Genomic DNA, 19,560 nt, shown 5'->3' with positions numbered 1-19,560 from the left:
CATTCACTGGACATGGTGAAATTTAACTCAACTGAATTTAATAAAAAGGAGGTTAAAAAAGATGTCCTTTCAAGATCCCTTTCAGCCCTATTTTTCTGTAATGAAATAGCCCTTCTGATTTTAAAAGATATATAACTATGTTTCTACAGAAATATCTGAACAAATTTTTCTGTTTCTGGTTGCTTTACATTTCGCTCCATCACATGTGGTAAATGTACTTTATTAGGAACTGCTGTTTTCCCTTAAGCTCATTGAACTTCACAAGGAAGCTCCAGTGCTTCTCTGTCTACAGCATGTCCTGTCACATAACAGTGTTGCATTGATCATTGGGTGGGTTTTTTTCCAAAGTACCACTGTCTAAATCATTTCAAGGAGATGAACATAAAAAAACCATTTTTTAATTGACCTGTGTCTCTTTTCTTCTTACTCAAAGACTGTCCAGATATAAACCGAGAGCTATCCCTGTCACTCTCCCAAGGGAAACATACTGCCTTTCAGCACTTCTTTCCCTGAGCCTTCCTCCTATCCTTTGTATGGTTATTTGTGTTCAGCTGCTCTGCCTGTGCATCTCTCTCTCTCTCTCTCTCTCTCTCTCTCTCTCTTTCTCTCTGTGCTGATGCTGAACTGCAGCTCCCACTGGAATTTGCACAATCAAAACCAGCTCTCATCTCAAACAGCAGTGAATCACACCACCTGAAGAAGAATAGCAAATTGAGCACAGTAGCCTCGCTGCTTATATAGTGTGAGGTACCAGTAGCATCCACAGGATGGAAGGACCAGGGTTTATGTGAGACCCACTTAGCCTGAGATCTGCTGCCTGTGATCTGAAAGCTGTCACAGGGTTTTATAGGAGTGTGTGTATTTAGGGGATGTTTTTAAGAAGCTAATAGCGTGCTGCATCTGAAAGCTGGGAAAGGCTGCTTCTTGCTGCTGCTGCTGCTGCTGCTGCAGTAGCTGGTGCAGCGGGATGAATGTGTAAAGGACAGCTGCCTGAGCCGTGCCGGTGAGTCTCCCGTCCTGCTCTGTCTTCATTAACTGAGGGGATACAGAAGAAAACAGATGCACTAAGTGCCACACTGGATCTATCACTGTGTACCCTTCACTGTGGAAAATGGTCAACAAAGACATGAATGGATTTCCAGTCAAGAAGTGCTCAGCCTTTCAGTTTTTTAAAAAGAGGGTAAGATTTTCCTTAAATTCTTTCTTTTCACTTTCTTTTCTTGTTGTTGCTGTATTTGTTAATGTGTTAGAGCAGAGACTGAGTCATTGAAGAAGCGAGGTGTTTTAATACCAGTCTCCTACTGTAACGAGCTGGTGGCCCAGGCAGTTCTACCGAACACCAAGGGCAACAGCACCATAGGCAAAGGGGAGCTGGGGAGGGGGGACAGGGATGTAGGGACCGAAAGGCATTACATCAGCAGTCTTTGCTGTGGAATGTATATCTCAATCACAGCTGACCACAGGGCTTGACGCAATACAACCAGCTATTCAGACTGGGATAATGCACTCCAAAGCAGAGTGCAGGGTTGTTGCAGCTTGTCTCTGACTCCCTCCTCCACATCGACCTAGGGGTATGACGCCCTCCATATCTTTCATTCACTTGCCTGAAGTGCGGCATTACCAACCTCCATTCATCATCTTGGAAGAGGGGGGAAAAAAGGAGAACAAAGAGGTGTTTGTGAGCTCAGCAAAGTATTTCACACTTGTAATTTACCTGTAATCACAATTACTGCAGGAGAAAAGAATAAGACTGAGGTACACCTGGATTTGCTTTTCCTTTATATTCTTTAATTTAGGCTTTTGGATTTAGAAAAGATCTGCTAGGTATATATTTGACTGTTGATTTCCTTAAGCAAGTGTAATGCTCTACCTTAACACTTTAGTAAAGTCCTTTCTGTTTCTTTGACTCTTTTGGTGCTGCACACTTTCTATTTAACTTGAGCAAGTGTACTGGGTCTGGCTACTGGTCATTTCCATGTGGCAACAGAACAGGTATTCTGCGTATGTCTGGGTAGACTCAGACAGGAGAAGCAAAGCATCAGAAAGAGATTGGTAGCAGGCACTCCGCTATGGAAAGGATTTCCTCAATGATTAAAATGACAAACCTCTCTTTAAACAGACTGGAGTAGGAGCAGATAAGCTGCTCCATTCACTGGTTAGCTCATTCATTCATTCATCCTCATTCATTCTCTCTCTTCCTTATGCCAAGAATATGGTCAGTCCATTTAACCCTTCAGGCAAAGAAGGTGAAGCCTACACCAACTACTCATTTGAAAGCCAGGGTCAACCCTTTTTGGGCACCAAGATGCCAGATTTAAGGACAGACCTGGAAAAATACTAGCAGGGTAACTCAGAGGAAGAAAGTGCAGTGTTTGCTGACATTTGATGTTTCCAAGATGGTTTGTGGAAGCCTTAGATAGATATCCCAAACACCACATAAACTCAGCCCGTAAAAATGGTTCTCATCCCAAGCTGCTTCTCATTTAAGTATATTAACTATTGGCACAGTAATGTTTGATATTCAGCTCACTGGAAAGGTTTATATCTTTTTCAAAATTGCTTGAAGGTTTTAATATAAATGTATGCTTAAAGATAATATAAAATAGCTTGCAGTTCCTGTATGTGGTTAATTATTGGCAATTGTCTTCTACCTCTGTTTAGAACTAAGATAAGTTACCACTGGAAGCCTCTACATCATTTTGACCTATAAGCAGGGAAAACTGTTTTTTTTTCAGAGCTATAGTGATGATCAGTGAATTTGTCATTGGAAAAGATTGTTAATTGTAGGCATAAGTGAAGAAAATGGCATAGGGTTACAGATCTGGACAGTGGATCAGGACAAATAGCCTTTTTTTAGTTTCTGAGGGTTTTCATTTTATCAGGTGTTCCTTTTTTGCTGTTGTGATGAAGATAGATGAAATCTGTAAAACCAATTTAGAGACATGAAGGAAATTCCCTCCCTATACATTTCTGTCAATAGATATATGTGTTCATACCCCCATTACCTTTCTCCCAGAAAATCCTCTGCACTCAAACGTTAACCATATTGTTCCTATGTCAGTGCTTGAAACATTTATAAACAAGAAAAGCTATATGTTTATAACATGTTGGTGACTCCCAGCAATATACCTTGCATTTGCTAGGCTGGTGACATACTGTATTTGACTACTGGGAGGACAGAGATCTATGGTTAAAGACAGTTGATTTGGTTCCCTGCCTTGACACTCTGGCTGATCAGCCACTAAAATCCTGTGCATACAGAAGCATAGCTGCTAGGTTTCTTGATTTGAGTCTAGCATGTGAGTCTTGTTGTTTACAGTTTGCATCACCACAGCACTAGCACACTACAACCAGCATCAGCAACCTACTGGATGCACCCTACATTCATAGTGAGAGGCAGGTCTTGCCCTGCAGAGCCTAGCAGACCTGACTGCAGGGTGAGATATTGCTATCCCCACTTTACTGTCAGGTGACTGAAACCCAGAGAAGGACATTTGTTATCTGGGTACTGTGTAGGCTTCTCCCAGACCACCAACAGTGTCTATGATGAAACAAGGGATAGGTACTCTGATCTCTCCAGTTTAGAATCACTGTGTCTGTCTCCTCAAAAAGATCACACTTCTAGATTTTTTTAGAAGAAAGTACCAGATGTATCTTCATTGTTTTCATTTTCCATTGAGCCTTATGTTTTCATTAAATTGCAATCCTCTTTGTTGCTCTGTCCAAGAGTGCAGAAAGGACTGGCAGAGCTCTGTGGATTTAGGCTAGGCTGAAATTGCATTCAAACATTGACTTGAATTTGAGGACCAGATTTTTTTTTAAGCCTGGCTTATTCTCTGATGACAAAGCACTGACCCTCTGGGATGCTGCATGCTGTGTCAGATGATTCAGGGTATGGACTAATCACATCCGGAGGTCAGAGAACAGGAAGGAAAGACTGAAATTAAAAGGCAGCACACTTCACTGAAATAAAAGGGAAAACAGAAACCATTGGTTTTGCAGAACACCCTGTAGCACTCACTGCTGGCAGAGTTGGAACGAACAGATAGGGACTTCATCCACTTAAAGCCTGCACAGTTTGGAAAAAACCCCAAATTATTTATAGTCCCTGTCTTTTTTTGTTGCAAGAGGTGTAACAACTAACTGTGTCTAAGTTACTTTAATGAAGATAAATTTTAAAAACTGTTGTTCACATAATCTTAGGTCATAGCGTAAAAGGATCACCTTCTGACAAGCCTGGGAGACTATAAGATATTATTGTCTCATAACACATAATTATCTTAACTTTTATTACCATCCCTTTCCCTGTCTACTGGTGTTGCATACTGGACACCAATATAAATAGCCTGTTGACTTGGTTTGGCTACAAATGTCAGGGAGATCTCTCTTTTTCATGTACTAGCAGCCTTTTTACTTTTCCAAAGTTCAATTAAAAGGTTTTGTCAATTGGCAGAAGTCACATCCCTCTGTTGTGAGGGGCTCACAGGTCTCATCCTTCAGAGCTGTGCAGGATTGCCCACAGAACTGTGACCATCCGATTCAAAAAAATCACTGAATATAGGAGAACAGCAAATGTGTTATTGCTGTTCAGCCAACAAGATACTCCAAGGCAGATGGGCCTTTCATTGCCACCTACTGCCATCCCTGCTAGATGGTTTTGGGAAGTGGGGCTCTGTGGCATTTGCACTGCCTTCTGCTGCATTTGCTTCCTTTATAAAGACTTTTGGATAACATTTGGCAATATGTGACATCCCTCATCTTGAAATAACATTCCATGTCATACAACACAACCAACATGGTTAAAGCAGGACAAATGATGAACTGCCTGTTCCACTTAAACACTGGTGATGATATGGTAATCTCAGTGAACATGGAAATTCATAATCCTCTTAGGTCTGGACCAAGACCAAATACAAATTTATTCAGAATGTGAAGAAGATAAATGACTGATAAATGCAAAAAGAAATAGCTGTCTTCCATAAAAGGAAAAAAAAAATGAAACAGGGCATGTATTAGAGAGGAAGTTTATTGCAGGGATTAGGGATTTGCTAGTCTGAAACCTGATAACGGAAAGAATATCCGTAATCCTTTTCCACTGAGAAAATTTACATTAATTAGCAATTTAGGTCAAGCTAAAGCACAAGAAGGAAGACAAAATCTCTATCTTCGTTTCTATGCAGTTTTTCCAAACATGTTGTTTCGGGAAACCGTGCCCTTCTGTCTAGGTTATTTTATGGCACTACACACCAGCAGTCTTCTCCATATTCAAGCTGAAGACCTAACGCATAAACATCATCATGCATGAAGACGACAGCTCAGCCTGCATTAGAGCTCAAGGCAGTGAGTGCCTGAGGGGACTGCAGAATTACCTGAGAACAATTTTTAGGATTACAGTAATTTAGTGATACAGAAAGCCCTTGAAATCAGTACTTCCAACTGACCTCCTACATATTCTGTTCCCTCTGGTAGATTGTGCTGCAGGGGGGCTACTCTCTCCTCTGCCACTTTTACAGATCTAGAAGTCCATTTCAGGACTGGAGTTACCTTTTTTTAAGGTAATTGTGAGCTTACCAAGAAAAAGATAAGTGAGAGATGAAGCAGACTGTACTTTAGGAAAATGACAGCTTTACATGCAATGACTGCTGCTTTTCTTAGATGCTTGGGCCAATGTTACAAAGGTGCATAAATTTTAAAGTTGATTTCCAGAGACAGGGATCCTGGCTGACCACAAGTGAGACAGTTTTGTTGCCGTACAGACATACTTCTTTCCCATCCTACTTCTTCTGTGAGGAGAGGTGCTGAGCATCCATGGCTCTTCTTGGCATCAGCCAAAGCTGTAAGCACTCAACCTTGCCCAGCACAACCCCAAATGCCTTTATCAGACTATAACTTGCATATTGCAGACCACAACTGCCACTGGGCTTTAATGTAACTAAGGTAAAGTTGTTCCTATGCCTCAGTCAGGCTTCAAACCTGCTGTGGACAGTCATTGAGCTGACCAATAATTTTCTCACCTTCTGTCTATCAATCCCTTTCCAAAAAGGCCTATTAATTAAACACAAGGGGTAAAATATGAAAGCTGGTGAGAAACTGCGTGAGGCCCAAGTACTGGTTTTCCGTAGAGAACTTTGTTTTCCTTTGTCTTCCCATTAAACCAAAATGTGCTTTGGGTTGGGATCACTGCTAATATTTTGTTTCTCATCCAACATACAGAAAAAGATTCATGAGGCAAAACTGGCAAAGTCTAGACAAGAAAACATCTGTGAGTCCCTTGTTCAAACCTAAAACATGAGGGCGTTGTTAAAACTTAAATATAAGAGCTTGGAATAAAATGAATAAAAAAGAAGATAAAGGATTGACAACAGAATGAGAGAAAAGGAAAGAAAGAAAAAAGAACGAGGGGAAAGTCATCTTATTCTTTTCTCCCTTCCCTAACCCCTTCCTTCCTCTTTCATAAAAATGTACAACTAGAAGGCATGTCCAGACTCTTTAAGCTTAATCTCTTTCCCTAAACAAGCCTAAACAATTCCTACCACAAATTTGTCAAGCTGCTGCTTGAAATTGCCCAGGTCTCTTTCATTTCTGGGAAAATCACCCTGTTTGAAAATTTAGAAATCCTCCCCTCATTTTCAGCCTAATTTTACACATGACCAATTTATTCCCATTTGCTCTTGTACCAACATAAAGCAATAACTTAAATAGCTCTTGCCTTTCCCTCATATGTATAACCACTGGTGTATTTATAGAGAGCAGTCATTTCTTCTCTCATCTGTATCTGCCTAGGCTAAATAAGCCAATTTCTTTTAGACTCTTCTTTTAGGATAGACTTTCCATTCCCCAGTCACCCTAGCAGACAAAGACAGCTGTCACATTTGCTGGAGATCTCTTTGGGGTTAAGCATCCATATATTTCTCTTTTGCTGTTCTTTTTTATGGAGTCCACTTCACACTTCTAACCTCCATCCCACTCCTCTCCTCCCACTCTAGTCTCCTTTTGTTGAACAGGTCTCCTGTGTGTCACTGGCAAATTTTATGAGCACAAGCCTAGGTTCCGTATCAAACCCAACTCCAGTACTAACTTTCGTCTTGTCAATATATTTTCAGCTACTTCCTTTCTCTCAGAATTATTTTTGTAAGAGTACTCTTATTTTCCATTTTAACTAATTAATTCCTATATGTTATCACTGTTTTACTGAGTTACTGAAGACCACGTGGATTAGATTATCCACATTTGCCTCATCAAAGGAAGACATCAGGCAAGTCTGGCATCCTGGTAAATGCATGTTGTATGTTATCTCATTTTCTATTGAACTCTAAAATTTGCTCTCTCTTCAGATGTGGAAAGTTTTGTTTCTGTACACATAGTCCCATAATGCATTTTCTCCCATGCCGTACATCACTCTTCTCCTTGAAAATGCAGACCACAGATTTCATTTTAGGATTTACTTTTTATGTCAGCTCAATTCTTCTGAGAAACAGACTTTTTTTTTTTTTTTTTTTTTTAATTCCAGAATTTGACTGGATTTTTCCAGACATACTCACAGCTGTTCTACCACTTTCAGGTCCTCATTATCCACCATCACTAATGAAATAGCAATGGGGGAGGAGGATTCTTTGAGAGCCTGCTCTGGCTCATTCCTTTCAAGATCAGATTAGAAATTGCTTGAGCCTGAATAGTGCTTTGGTCTCTCTTCATTACATACCTTCAGAGTTGAGCATGGCTTCTGTTTGGGGACGGGCCAGCCACAAGATCTCTGAGTCTTCTGCCAAGTGCATATTAACACTGTTTTAAAGGCCACAGTGTCTGGAGTTAAATTTGTACAGCAATCCTACCCCAAACACCATGTCACTGCTATCATAACTCAGCTCAGCAGCCTCAGTATCATTTACGCTCAGTCTGAACATCCAAATTGTCTGAAAAACATTGTGATGCAAGAAACTGCTAGCAAGAAGAATAGTGCAAAGGGTTTTGGACACCCTTGGCAGTGTGGGGAGAGGTGATGCAAACTGAGATACTGAGAAAGCAGACAGCTGTGTCTGCTGAAAAATCAATGTGATTCCTCCACCAAATGGGGAGAGTGATAAATATGATCTGCATGGCTGAGAAGGACTAAGAATTTGGAGCAATTCAGTGTATATGTTACCCTATCTGCTAATTAAAGACATGGTTTTGATGAGGGTTACAAGCTCAGGGGAGCTGAAGGGTTGTGTCCATGGAGAAAGGAATCAGAGAATTGAAAGCAAGGGGAAAGCTTATATCCTTCTAACAAATTGGCTGGTGTAGAAAAAGAGAAAACAGAAGAACAGCTATCAACTCTGTAGAGAAACATGTAAATGGAGATGATAAAGCAATGGAAAACCAAGCAAGATCTAAAACCACAAAAGAGGCTGGCAAAATCAATAACACAGAATGTTTTTTCTAAATAGCATGTTATCACAAAATAATTGTTAGTGGTTGTTATTTACAACGGTTGCTTTTACAGCAAGACGATTAAATATTGAGAATAAGAAAACAATTAATAGCTCTGAGAGCAATACATTTTAATGTTTATGGAAGCCTCTGCACTGATGGATTTCCAAATCAGCTTTCAAGCAATTACCAAATCTCAAAATAACCCAACGAGGTAGAAAAATAATTTCGATTTCACAGATAAGTGGACAAAGAGAAAATATGTAACTAAGTCAGTTAGGTAAGTTATTATACAAGACAGAAGTTACTCTCTTTTCCTGACCCTTACTATAACTTTTCCTCACTAAAAAAAATGGAACTTATTTATTTTTCTTGAAACAGCAGCATCAAACATCTGGTAGGGTTTGCTGTGGCTGGAAGTTATTCAGGAGTTTTAAACAGCTTAATGACACAAGCACCAAAATAATTATTATTTTTATTTTTAAATGGTCAGAAGTGCCTGATACAGTCTTACTTACATGACAGTGATACCAGAAGATGGTAGATACTCTGTTAAGCTTGAAAAGCTATTACTTCCAGTCTACTCAGCTCATTAAGAAATTGCTGAAGAAAAAAACGTGACAAAGATTCTGCCTGTCCTACAAAGTCAAAAGTGCCAAGGGGCATGTTTGAATATTGTGTCTTCCAGCGTGGCCTAAGCCTGTTCCCATACAGTGACGCATTGAGAAGTGGCTGAAGAGGCAACAGCCTAAGACCGCATCCCGCTGTGCTCCATAACCCAGTGCTTATTTCACTGTTCTTGTGTCTCCCACAGTCAACACGCCAAATATGCAAACTTCTGCATAACATCAGAAGCACAGATAGTGACTTGTGCATGGGGCAAGGGCTGCCTCTTTTTCCTGCAGATATGGGTAGACATTCAGTTGACATGCACCACCACCAGCGGTAACTTATTTTACTTCGCAGATCCAGTGAAGGAGTAGCCATGCAGGTGGCTAGATGCTGCAGCTCGGTAGCCAAGGGGCCACTTGTTCAGATGCCAACAACCTACTTGCTTGTGTTTTGCAGGGCCATATATATTTGTACACTGTACAAAGCATGCAGTGGGAGTTCAGTTTCTTCTGAAAAGATCTGAAGGAATATGTATGGTGAAGGTGCTCGCCAGGGAGGTAGTACACATCAGGGCTTTCCTCAAAACATTGAGTCTACCCTAGAAGGAAGAGGGGGAACACTGTGTCCTCTGCCTCACTGCCTACAGATGTGATACATGGCTGAAACATGCTCCTGGGGTCCACATTATGGAAAGGCTGCACTCTCACCTACCCACAGCAGCCCTCTTTCATCATCCCAGTTGGTTGGACCTTTTCAGGTGGCATTTTAAGGGGCTACCCTGCACCAAAACTGAGTGCTAAAGGAGTACTCAGGAGAACAGATTTCTCATTGCAACTCTGACTCTGGTGTAGTGTTTGACCCTGGGAAGCCACCTCAACTACCCTAAAGGCATCCTTTGGCCAACTGTCTAGTTTGCAGGTTCTTTGGGGTAGAGAAAAAGAGAGTTTCTACACTGCCTAAACGAGTCAAGTTCAAATCTCAGCTGAGTCTTCATGAACACAAATAATATAGTTGCTATAAAGATTGGTTTTTATATAGCTGATTGGGAGACAGTTGGGGGTCTTTGCAACTACAGATGGAAAGATGTCTTTTATTTTATTTCCTGCTCTCTTTTTATTAGAGATCTGCTAGACTGTCTTGCATTAGACGGTTTCTTTGTATGCTTTTTACTGGGGCAGTTAAAAGGTCTTCAAATGTATAGCAGAAATAAGTAAAAAAGGTTATTAAGCCAAATGTTGAACTGCAGGTCAGCAATTAAATTTGTAGATATATTGCAAAAAATTTTCCCCCAAAATAGGTTATTAAAATAGCTTGAAATTCTTTCCATTTTAAGTAATTACAGATTAGTGAAAAAATATATAGTTCTTTCAGTATCCTTTGTTTTCCTAAAAGATCCCTGCATTTATCTAATGAAAGATTTTAAACTTTAACAGCTTAATGGTAAGTAGGTTAGATTTTGATTAATGATAATTTATTTCTTGCTTTAAAATTAATGACATTTTGAAGCACATTGTCATTGTTTGACACAGTCTGTTTGGACCCCTCATTCCTAAAAGGTCAATTTAAAGGAGTGCTCCTTACAGAAACAGCCATTGTAACATTAACTTTTCTGATTGGAGAGTTGGACTAAACCTCTATGCTATGGGAACAAAATCACTGTGGGAATCCTCTGTGTAAAACCTTTCTGACTAACTGCTAGGCTGTGACGCAAAGAAGAGCTGTAAGAAAAGGCATCTGAAGAGAAGATAATGGAAAGTAATGTTGGAGGAGGACAGCCTGTGATATAAAAACCTGTAATAAAGTTAACGGCTATGCTGCTGGTGAAGCTCTGTAGTTGGGAGAATGCCCAGTATTAGAATCTTACAACCTGCAGCTAATGATTACAAACTGTGATTCATTTCTTGTTTGAACTCCTGTAAAATTGCCTTCTATTGTTCCCCTGTAAGAATCCTTGAAATTAAAGGTTATGTAGACTATTTTAATAATAAATGCAATAATGGTGATAATAATACAGAGCACAGCTCCCAATATGTCATCTCTGCCCCTCAAATAAGGTGATATCTCCATGATCTCCAAGAATATATGTTCACTCAGACAAGGCCTGATCTCTTATTGGAAAAAAGGTCCATGAAGTGAACAAAAAGGTATCATATTCTCAGTATATTTATCTTCTGATGGGATGCCTAGGATTATTAGCCACACACTGTGATCAAGAAAAAATGCTGAAATGTTTTCCTATTTTTTTAAACTCACAATCCTTCATTCTGTTACATGTCACATCAAACTTGCGGCCTGTCCATGTAACTCTGATCTCACCCTATTGCAAGGCAACTGGGAAAGGAGCAAGATATTTCTATTTATGTGCCTAAAATGCCCAGGTACAATTACCTTGGTCTGAACTGGCTTTGGTGAGCAAGCTCAGCTGTGATACAGAACTAATTACTCCAAAATACCAACTAGTTCAGAACACATGTGAAGCAGAGGGAAGCAACAGGCGTTATCTAATCCCTCTGCCAGAAGTACCTCCAGAGATCTGTTCAGGTATTTCAGCCCATATTTTCAACCCCAGGGCCCCAAATCAAAGCAATCTTTAGCTCAGTAGCGTGGCTTTTTCTTCTTACTCCAACAGAACAGGGGTATGATGAAAGCACGTCCGCTGTGCCCCCAAGCTGTGTGCTCAGTTTGCATCCTGGCTTCATGTTGTCATCTCTCTTGCTCCATGGACGTCCTGTCCCTTTCCACAGTGATATCACTGACTTCAGCCTGATTTCTTGTTCATCTAGGAAACCAGTAGACAAAGCTAATTAATAACTAGGTCTTGTTATTTACATCTACTAGTCAGGGCTGATCTTGAACTCTCAAAAAAATAGATGAAAGTAAGTGCTGCAGCTCTGTGGATGTGCATCCTAAAGATGCAGCCTTCAACCAGAGGTGTTCATTGGTCACCAGGCTCACAAGATCAGACATGGAGTAACTGTATTCCGTTCCACATTGAGTAAGGAATGGTGGACATGTGGACAGCATTGCCTGTACTGCTTTATAGGCTTGGCATTTCCAGAGAACCAAACAATGACCGTATTCTCATTGCTTCTCTAAAAAATAGGGCTTTTGATGCATTCATATCTCACATTTCCACAGTCACCTCTGTCAAGGTCATTATTCCTGTTCTGGTTTATTCTTCCTGGCTCTGTTTCAAATGAAACAACCAGGTTCCTCAAACAAATGGATTTTGCAGAGCACATCTCTGTGTGGTAGGGCAGAAAAGACCCTCCTGCAGTCCTGGCACTAGGGCAATACCTGGATGTCTCCTCTGCCTGTTATCACTGCAACCAAATCCTTGGCTGCATTGAGTCTGCATTGATGCTGTTAGGTGCAGCATCTCTGGCCATCACTCGCCTAAGTGTGTATAGAGAATGTGAGGTACCTGCTCCTCCATCCATCTTTGGTCAAGGGTGGAATCAATCATGCAGTGCAAGTGGAATTTATGCTTGTGTCATTTTAAAAAAAGGACAGACTCTATTATAAATTCTCATGCACTGACCTACAGTTCCATCAAAGTGTATGAGAAGCCTGTGAACAGGTCTGTTAGATTTTGTGTAGATCCATCTTTAGAGTCCCATCAAGGCAACTGAGGAGCATCCTCAGTGTTGTTCTACAGAAGTTCCCCGATTAGTCTTGAAGACTTTTTTCTGCACTTCTGAAAATACTTGCAGACACAAAACCAGCTCCCTAAATTTTCCAAAGGGCCCAAGATCTCGACCTAATATGTACCTGCATGTTAACGCACAGCTTACATACATATATACATGTATATGGGCATACATTGTTTTATCACCACTTATCTTCCTGCCCCGTGAAACAGGGTGAGTTTTGATGCCACACAATAAACATTTCTGTACCTGGTCTCTATTTTTATTTGAACAAGCCCATATTCCCAAACAAGATGCTGTGGACAGACAAGTTCTATGCTATGTCACTGCCTGACTAAAAGAAAAATGGTTGCATAAGCCTCTCTTAAAATTCCTTTTTTAATGGTTGTTATAGGTGTAATATTTCATGTATCATGTCAGACAAAGTCATCTTTTAGCTCAAGGCCTCTGACACCACCAAGCCCCTTGGAGAGATGGACAGGCAAGATGCAACGCAGTCCTCAGGAGGGGACTTAGAGTCTCCATTCATTACCCTGGCCCTGACACTTCTCTTTTAGCTCCTGCATTTCAGTTTGACAGTGTCTCCTCAGTGCATAATATCAGGAGTTAAGATGCACTTGGAGGAGATGGGAGATCTATGTTTTTGATAAGGAGATTGTGAGATTTGATTCACATTGTCAGAAGTGTCCATTAGTACCCATTCCTACATAAGCCCACGGTTTCCATGCATATACCTTCCACCAGCCCCCTGTGAGAGGAACGGGTCTCATTTCAGATTCAAAGTTTGTTTACTTTTTATGGCTCTTTTGTGCTGCACTTCTGAGTACAGCGCTGAGGGAGCAAAGGTGACTACACTTGGATATCTTGCCTGGACTAAATAAATTCTTTCCTTTTTTATTTAAGATTAATTAAGAAATACTGAAGGGAAAAAAAGGTCAGAGCTACTCTGAGATTGTTCATTCCATCCCCCAATTATTCAGTATACACTAAGCCTGAAAGAGCTGTAATTAGATATGAGAAAAGCCTGATGAGGTTCTCTTTTTGTATAGTTGCAAGCATGCTGGCAGTTCTCCAGAAGTTAAATATACAAATACATCTTCTTCTTCTTTTCACCAGATTTCTTCTCTTCATCATACTTCTCCCATTTTTCTCTCCAAGGCCTAACCCACCGGACCTTCCTCATTTAGTAGCCTGTGCACTGAACAGGCCCATATAGAGACGAAGAAAGAGGTCACTTCTTCTCCATCACAAGCTGCTAGAGAGTTCAGCCTAGCACTGCTCTTTATGAAACTCTTGGAGGAACTTGTGCAAGCTTTAGAAAACCCTAGCAGCTTCTGCTCCCAAATATCTTGGGAGACCTGTGCATTAATATGGGATCCAGACACCCATGTTGGGTTTCTCCATTGTAGGTATGCCACCTAAAAATTAGTCCCCTTGCCATAGCAGGTTAATTGAAGGCAAGATGTGCCCTGTGCCCAGGCTCTCTGAACTGCCAGTGAGTGGAGCGAGTCACAGGGACTGCAAGGAACCAAAGATTCGGTGCGTTTGCTGCTTTTGAAAATGTTGCCTTTAGCAAAGTCGCTGGCCAGGTCCAGAACATTATGATGTGGTCTGATTTCCTTTATTTCATGCTCACATTACTAGAAAAACTATTCAGTCCATTTAAAAACCTGGCTTACTTGTCTGTCTCTGGCATTTCCTCCTACTTCCCTTCTTCAATTTCTCTTTGCTTTAAATGAAGGTAACTCTTTAAGCAAAGTGGTACCTCTTTCTCTATTTCACTTATTTTTTGACAAACTAATTTACACTGATGAGTAGGAGCCCTTTAAAAGGATTTACATGCCAGACTGAAACCACACAGATCCTCCTATTTGCAGAGTATTTTTTCAACAGTAGATATTTTTCTCTGATGTCATAGTTATTATTTAACCAGATCAGCCTCGAACCCTCAGAAAACGTTGGCTTGCTCAGAGGAAAAATATGTTAGCTTCCAATGGATTTTACCCGAAATTACTTCAGAATAATTTTTTTAGCAAGAATTGGGCAAAAGAAAACCCACACACAACCAAGCATGTGGAATAAGAGACTCAAAACAAGCTGCTTCAGTCACAGGCTTCCCAAAACCAACAACCTTCACACGTGGGGAACTCCAGCCCTCAAGCTGATAAAGTCAGTATTGATGACTTACACTTTGGCTTGTGTTTCTAAAACAAAGATCTTTATTGCCGTCATCTTGTAATAAAGTGAAGACCACAAGGAATAGAAGTGCTGGGCAATGTTTCTTATGTGTGTGAGTGTGCCCCTGGAAAAATACTAAGCTAAGAAGGGTAAATGGCAGAAAGAAAGCCTCCCTTGTTTCACACTTCTTGAGTGTGTCTGGTTTGCATCTGTTACTACATTTTTCACTGAAGAACTTTTATTTCTTTTATACATATGAATGACTGTTTATGACTGGCAGTCTGAAAATGTGGCTTTACTCTGATTAACTCTACTCTTTGTCTGTACTTAGCCTTATTTTAGACCATATTTCTCAAGCTATGTTAAAACGAGCAAACCCAACACATGGAACAATTTATTGAAATGCCAGGCAGGTTTGACAGGTGCAGGAGAAATTGCTTGGTTTCACAAATTGAAACAGCTGCAGTTTTATAGGTGATGAAATTGCAATGGGATGAAGTTTCACATTTGTTAGTTCATCTTGTGTTTGCTGTTTTGTTTTTGAAGCATTGAGTTATTTCCCAGTCTCCAAGGAGGACTCTAAGACCTATTCCTCAAGTGGATGAGGCATCTAGTCTCCATAGAATGAGGGGAAGCTTGGTAAAAATTCAAACAAATTTCAGAGTAGACTGAAATGTAACTAGAAAATAATAGTTTTCTCCTCATGGGACTATAAATAAATGTTACGTGCAGCTTCGGGATCAGGAAATGTTATAAATGTTAGGTCCGCCTTTCAAGATAGACTGAGCTAGATTTCATTACGTATCTTAAAAGAATACCATGCACAGAAAGTCTTGAGTCATTAACCAACAAATGTTAACCTCGTAAGAGTCTCTTGGATTGAGGAATTTTATTTTCACTCTGTGCAATTGCTACAGGAAGACGTATGTTTTCTTTTCAAATTATTCAGGACCATATGTTTTCCTATACTGACAGAGTATGTATCAAGTGGTAACACTCCCCATAAGTTCACTTTTATCATCCTTGCTGGGAAAAATTAAGATGAAAAATCATTGAAAGGTCTTAAAAGAATTGGTCACATTTGGCACTGGATTAATTTGTCAAAATACTTGATTATAAAATCTTCTCCTAGCCTAAATCCCCACTGAAGATTGTGGTTTAAGACATTAGTTCTTGTGCAGCTCAGAATAAAATAATCTTTTAAATCCTGATTGAAATGTATTGGTGCTTCACACACTGCTATGCACAGCATCTCAGCTGGGATGCAATTTAAAATATGGTTAATTTGAGTGATCGGGACTTTCTGCTTCTCCTCAAACAGTATTCCTAGCAACTCAACAGCAAAGGCAAATTGGCCACTAGAAAAAGCTAGGAAGAGAAATGGTGGATATTGTCCTGGAAGACATGCCTTTGAGCAAACACGTCTCCTTTGGCTTGAGAATGGAAGAACAAAGGTATTTCCCTTGTCTGTGTTACCCAGAGGTCTGCTAGATGAGATGACCACCCCAGAGCTCCTGAGTGCTCAAGTGGGGCTCCTGACTGGCCTGTGCCAGCCTCCCCAATGGCACTGCACTGCAGGTGGGCCCACATGGGCTGCTCAAGTCCCTGCTGCCAGGTTCCAGCCCAGCCTTGCCTTGCAGAGGAGCTGACCTGTGAAAAAACACTTTCATGTCCCACCTGGAGCCATTTCAGGAATATTGCAGCTTTCTGAGGTATATGGTCTGTCTTGCAGCTCTGTGAATGTTTTGGCATGCCTGTCTTTCAGGGCCAGAAGGACTGAGCACCTTAAATCAACTTATCTAATAGTCCTGGCTGACTTAAAGGTCGATAAAAAAATAAGATGGTGTAAAATATTGTATAACAAATTACAAGGGTCACCTTCTGCCAAATCAAAAGGAGATTAGTGAAGTGCAGTATCAGGCTCAAATTAGGAATAAGAAAGTTATTAATTTCAGGCCATGCAAAATGTGCTTCAATGCTCTGAACATTATGGAGCTTTTGACTGAACAGCTAAGGATGACTACTGAATTTAACTTGGTGCTGTATCCAGTCATCCATTGTGTTCTGCTGCTGCAGCCATTATTCTTGTACTGCAGTAAAGTTTTATAATGCTGTGGTATTTCAGCCCAGACTGAAAAATAATCATTGCATCAGAAAACTGGAAGGATATGTTTAAAGGAGAAAAAGTACAGTGAGATATCTTTGTTTTGCTTGGGCTTTTCTCCATTCAGCTACCTTTGCAGCCCATCCACATCCAAACATGCATTCTCTGGCTCCTGTGTCCGGCTCAGGTGCTCATAGTATCCTTCAGACTGCTTTGAGGCATTGACTGATAGAAGTGGGATGTTACATTTATCAGAGCAAGAGTTAAAATAAACGTTTCCTAGGTTTACTGACAATTAGCTTTGCTCACATAAAATAGAAAATAGAGAAGTTATGAGTGAGCTGTCTCAGACTATTTGGATAGTATTTGGCATTGTATTGTTCATGTTGTTTTTATTTGATCTAGATGAAAAGCATTTTTAACTTGGTAGCCTGGAAAGATTAGACTTGCACATACACAATAAACCCCATTTTGTTTTGTTTTCCTCTTTGACATAATACGCAGAGAGAGGGTGTTTATACACCAGTGTGGACAATGAATCTATTGTCTCATCTCCTGTAGAAACAAGTGTCATCAGTGCTTACAATTGATCCAAGAGCTCCTACCTGATTCCAACACATCAGTTATTTATTTATTCACGGAGAAAAGAACCCCATGAGACTAACAAATGTTTTCAAGGACAACATGGGAGGAAGGAAGTGAAGAAAACCCTAACTGGTGCCTGTTCAGTTGTTTAGATTTTTTGGTGCCACATTTCAAACAAGTCAGCCACTCAGTAAGAGGACACAGCAAAAGCTAATTTAGCTATCCGTGTGAGATGTGGATTTTACAGATTTTCTCCTGCAAGAGCTTTCCCATTGAGTGGAACAGGAAAATCGGCAGTTTTCTTTGTGCTGATTAACACATGTTATTGGCATTACTGGTGTGCCTAGATTTTCTGCTGCTCTTCATACCTTGACTTACATAGATGCAACTTGTTCAGCAGGTATATTTAAACACATGTTTAGAGAAACCCAAATTTCTCAAGCCATTTTGGTACCCATTATCTTTTGGGATTAGTGCCTGACTGCAGTCACATGCTGACATATTTTTTAAGAATATGACTCCTTTGCTGACTTGTTGCTGTGGCCTGGAGACATGTCATTTGCACTTAAGATCATAAAATTCTGCCTTATTTACTTCAAGTGTTAACGATGCACTGACGACAACAACAAATATAGAAACATTTACTATACTTCCTCTTAAACACTTTTGATTTCTGCCAGTTGCTGTTATGGCAAGTGAAATCCTTTTTCACTTTTTACTTTTTTAGTGTGAAAGTGTGTGTGTATGTAAATAGCAATAAGTACTGATTAAAAACCATGACAAAAACCCTGAGATGCTCACCACAGCATGATGAACCTAAGCAGAAATGTGGCACAGAATAGATGAAATCCTCAGCATGTACCAGGGGTTTACTTGGGTCTGGGGGACCCATAAACACTTCCCAGCCCTCAGACTCAGGTGCATGCCCCAGCCCCTGTCATGCTGGGACAGCTGTGTCCTTCTCCCTGTGTACTGGTTTCCATAGGAGGAAAAGGAACCATGTGCTAAGTTTGATAGAGTGATGGACATTTTTCCCAGACCAGTTTATCCAATGGTTGTATGGCGTAAGTCCATCTAGCTGGAGGCAGATGAAGACTGTAGAAAGTTATTACACATTCCAAACAAAAAAACCCCAGAACTTGGATAGGTCAATCCTCTAATACAGCCCTTATGGTTCCAGCAATTGCTGGATGCCCAGAAGATCATGAAAAGCATCAAGTTAAGACCATACCTTCATGTACTATTCTTTGTGGTGTTTATTCGAGTCACACTTACAGGTAACCACAAAGATGGAAACTCCAGAAAGATTTGTTAAAGAATCTGTGGTGAAACAGCAAAGGAAGAGAAGAATGGGAGAACAAACCCAACCCCACAGCATTCCCGAGTTGTGTTGCAGGCAAAATTGCATTCCCTCTTCTTGCAATACCTGGTGCCCATGACCAAAGTGTACTGGGGCTCCTGTAAACAACATCTTCATTCCCTGCATCCCTCCACCCCAAGCTGTGGCCGGTTCATCCTTCCCCCGACCTCCCTCACATGCAGGCAACTTTTCTACCCTCACATCTGGAGGGCTTAACTCTCCGTGAATCCAGGCCACGTTCATCTAGGCCTCTGTGGAAACAATGTGCTCCGTTATTTGGCCTCAGCCTGCTTTTTAGTGAGCAGTCTCTCGGCTTGCAGAGAAAGAGGCAAATGATGACTAAGCAGTGAGTTGCCCTTCACTTTCCTTTTTAAAATAAAATGTGATTATTAATCAACAAAGTGATGTGTCTCAGGGCTCTGGAGGGGAAGAAATAGCTGGAGGTGATTTGACAAACTGATTCTTTTGCTGTGCTGCACTTCCCGTGGGACATGACAAATTAAATGTCGACGCCAGCTAGAGAGTAGTGATATATCTCAGTCCAGGCATTAATCAGCTTGCCTCTCATTTACCCCTTTCCATTTGAGTAGATGACTGTATACAGTTTGAACAATGGAGCTTTTCATTCTGTAATCTCCCTAATTGTAATTTAAATAGGTTTC

At 40.6% G+C, this 19,560-nt stretch overlaps 1 protein-coding gene across 1 annotated transcript in view; it reads left to right on the top strand.

Annotated features, from left to right (window-relative positions):
* The first annotated feature begins 969 nt into the window (after positions 1 to 969).
* SGK1 (serum/glucocorticoid regulated kinase 1) overlaps positions 970 to 19,560 on the top strand; it is a 79,005-nt gene continuing 60,414 nt past the window's right edge. The window contains exon 1 of the mRNA XM_074896362.1: positions 970 to 1,180. Coding sequence (XP_074752463.1) covers positions 1,112 to 1,180 — 69 coding nt within the window. The 5' untranslated portion in view covers positions 970 to 1,111. The remainder of the gene's footprint in view (positions 1,181 to 19,560) is intronic.

This window comes from Athene noctua, chromosome 1, assembly GCF_965140245.1.
Source record: "Athene noctua chromosome 1, bAthNoc1.hap1.1, whole genome shotgun sequence".
Classification (NCBI taxonomy): Eukaryota; Metazoa; Chordata; class Aves; order Strigiformes; family Strigidae; genus Athene; species Athene noctua.
The sequence above is the reverse complement of the archived record's forward strand: the minus strand, read 5'-3'. Positions and strand labels throughout refer to the sequence as shown.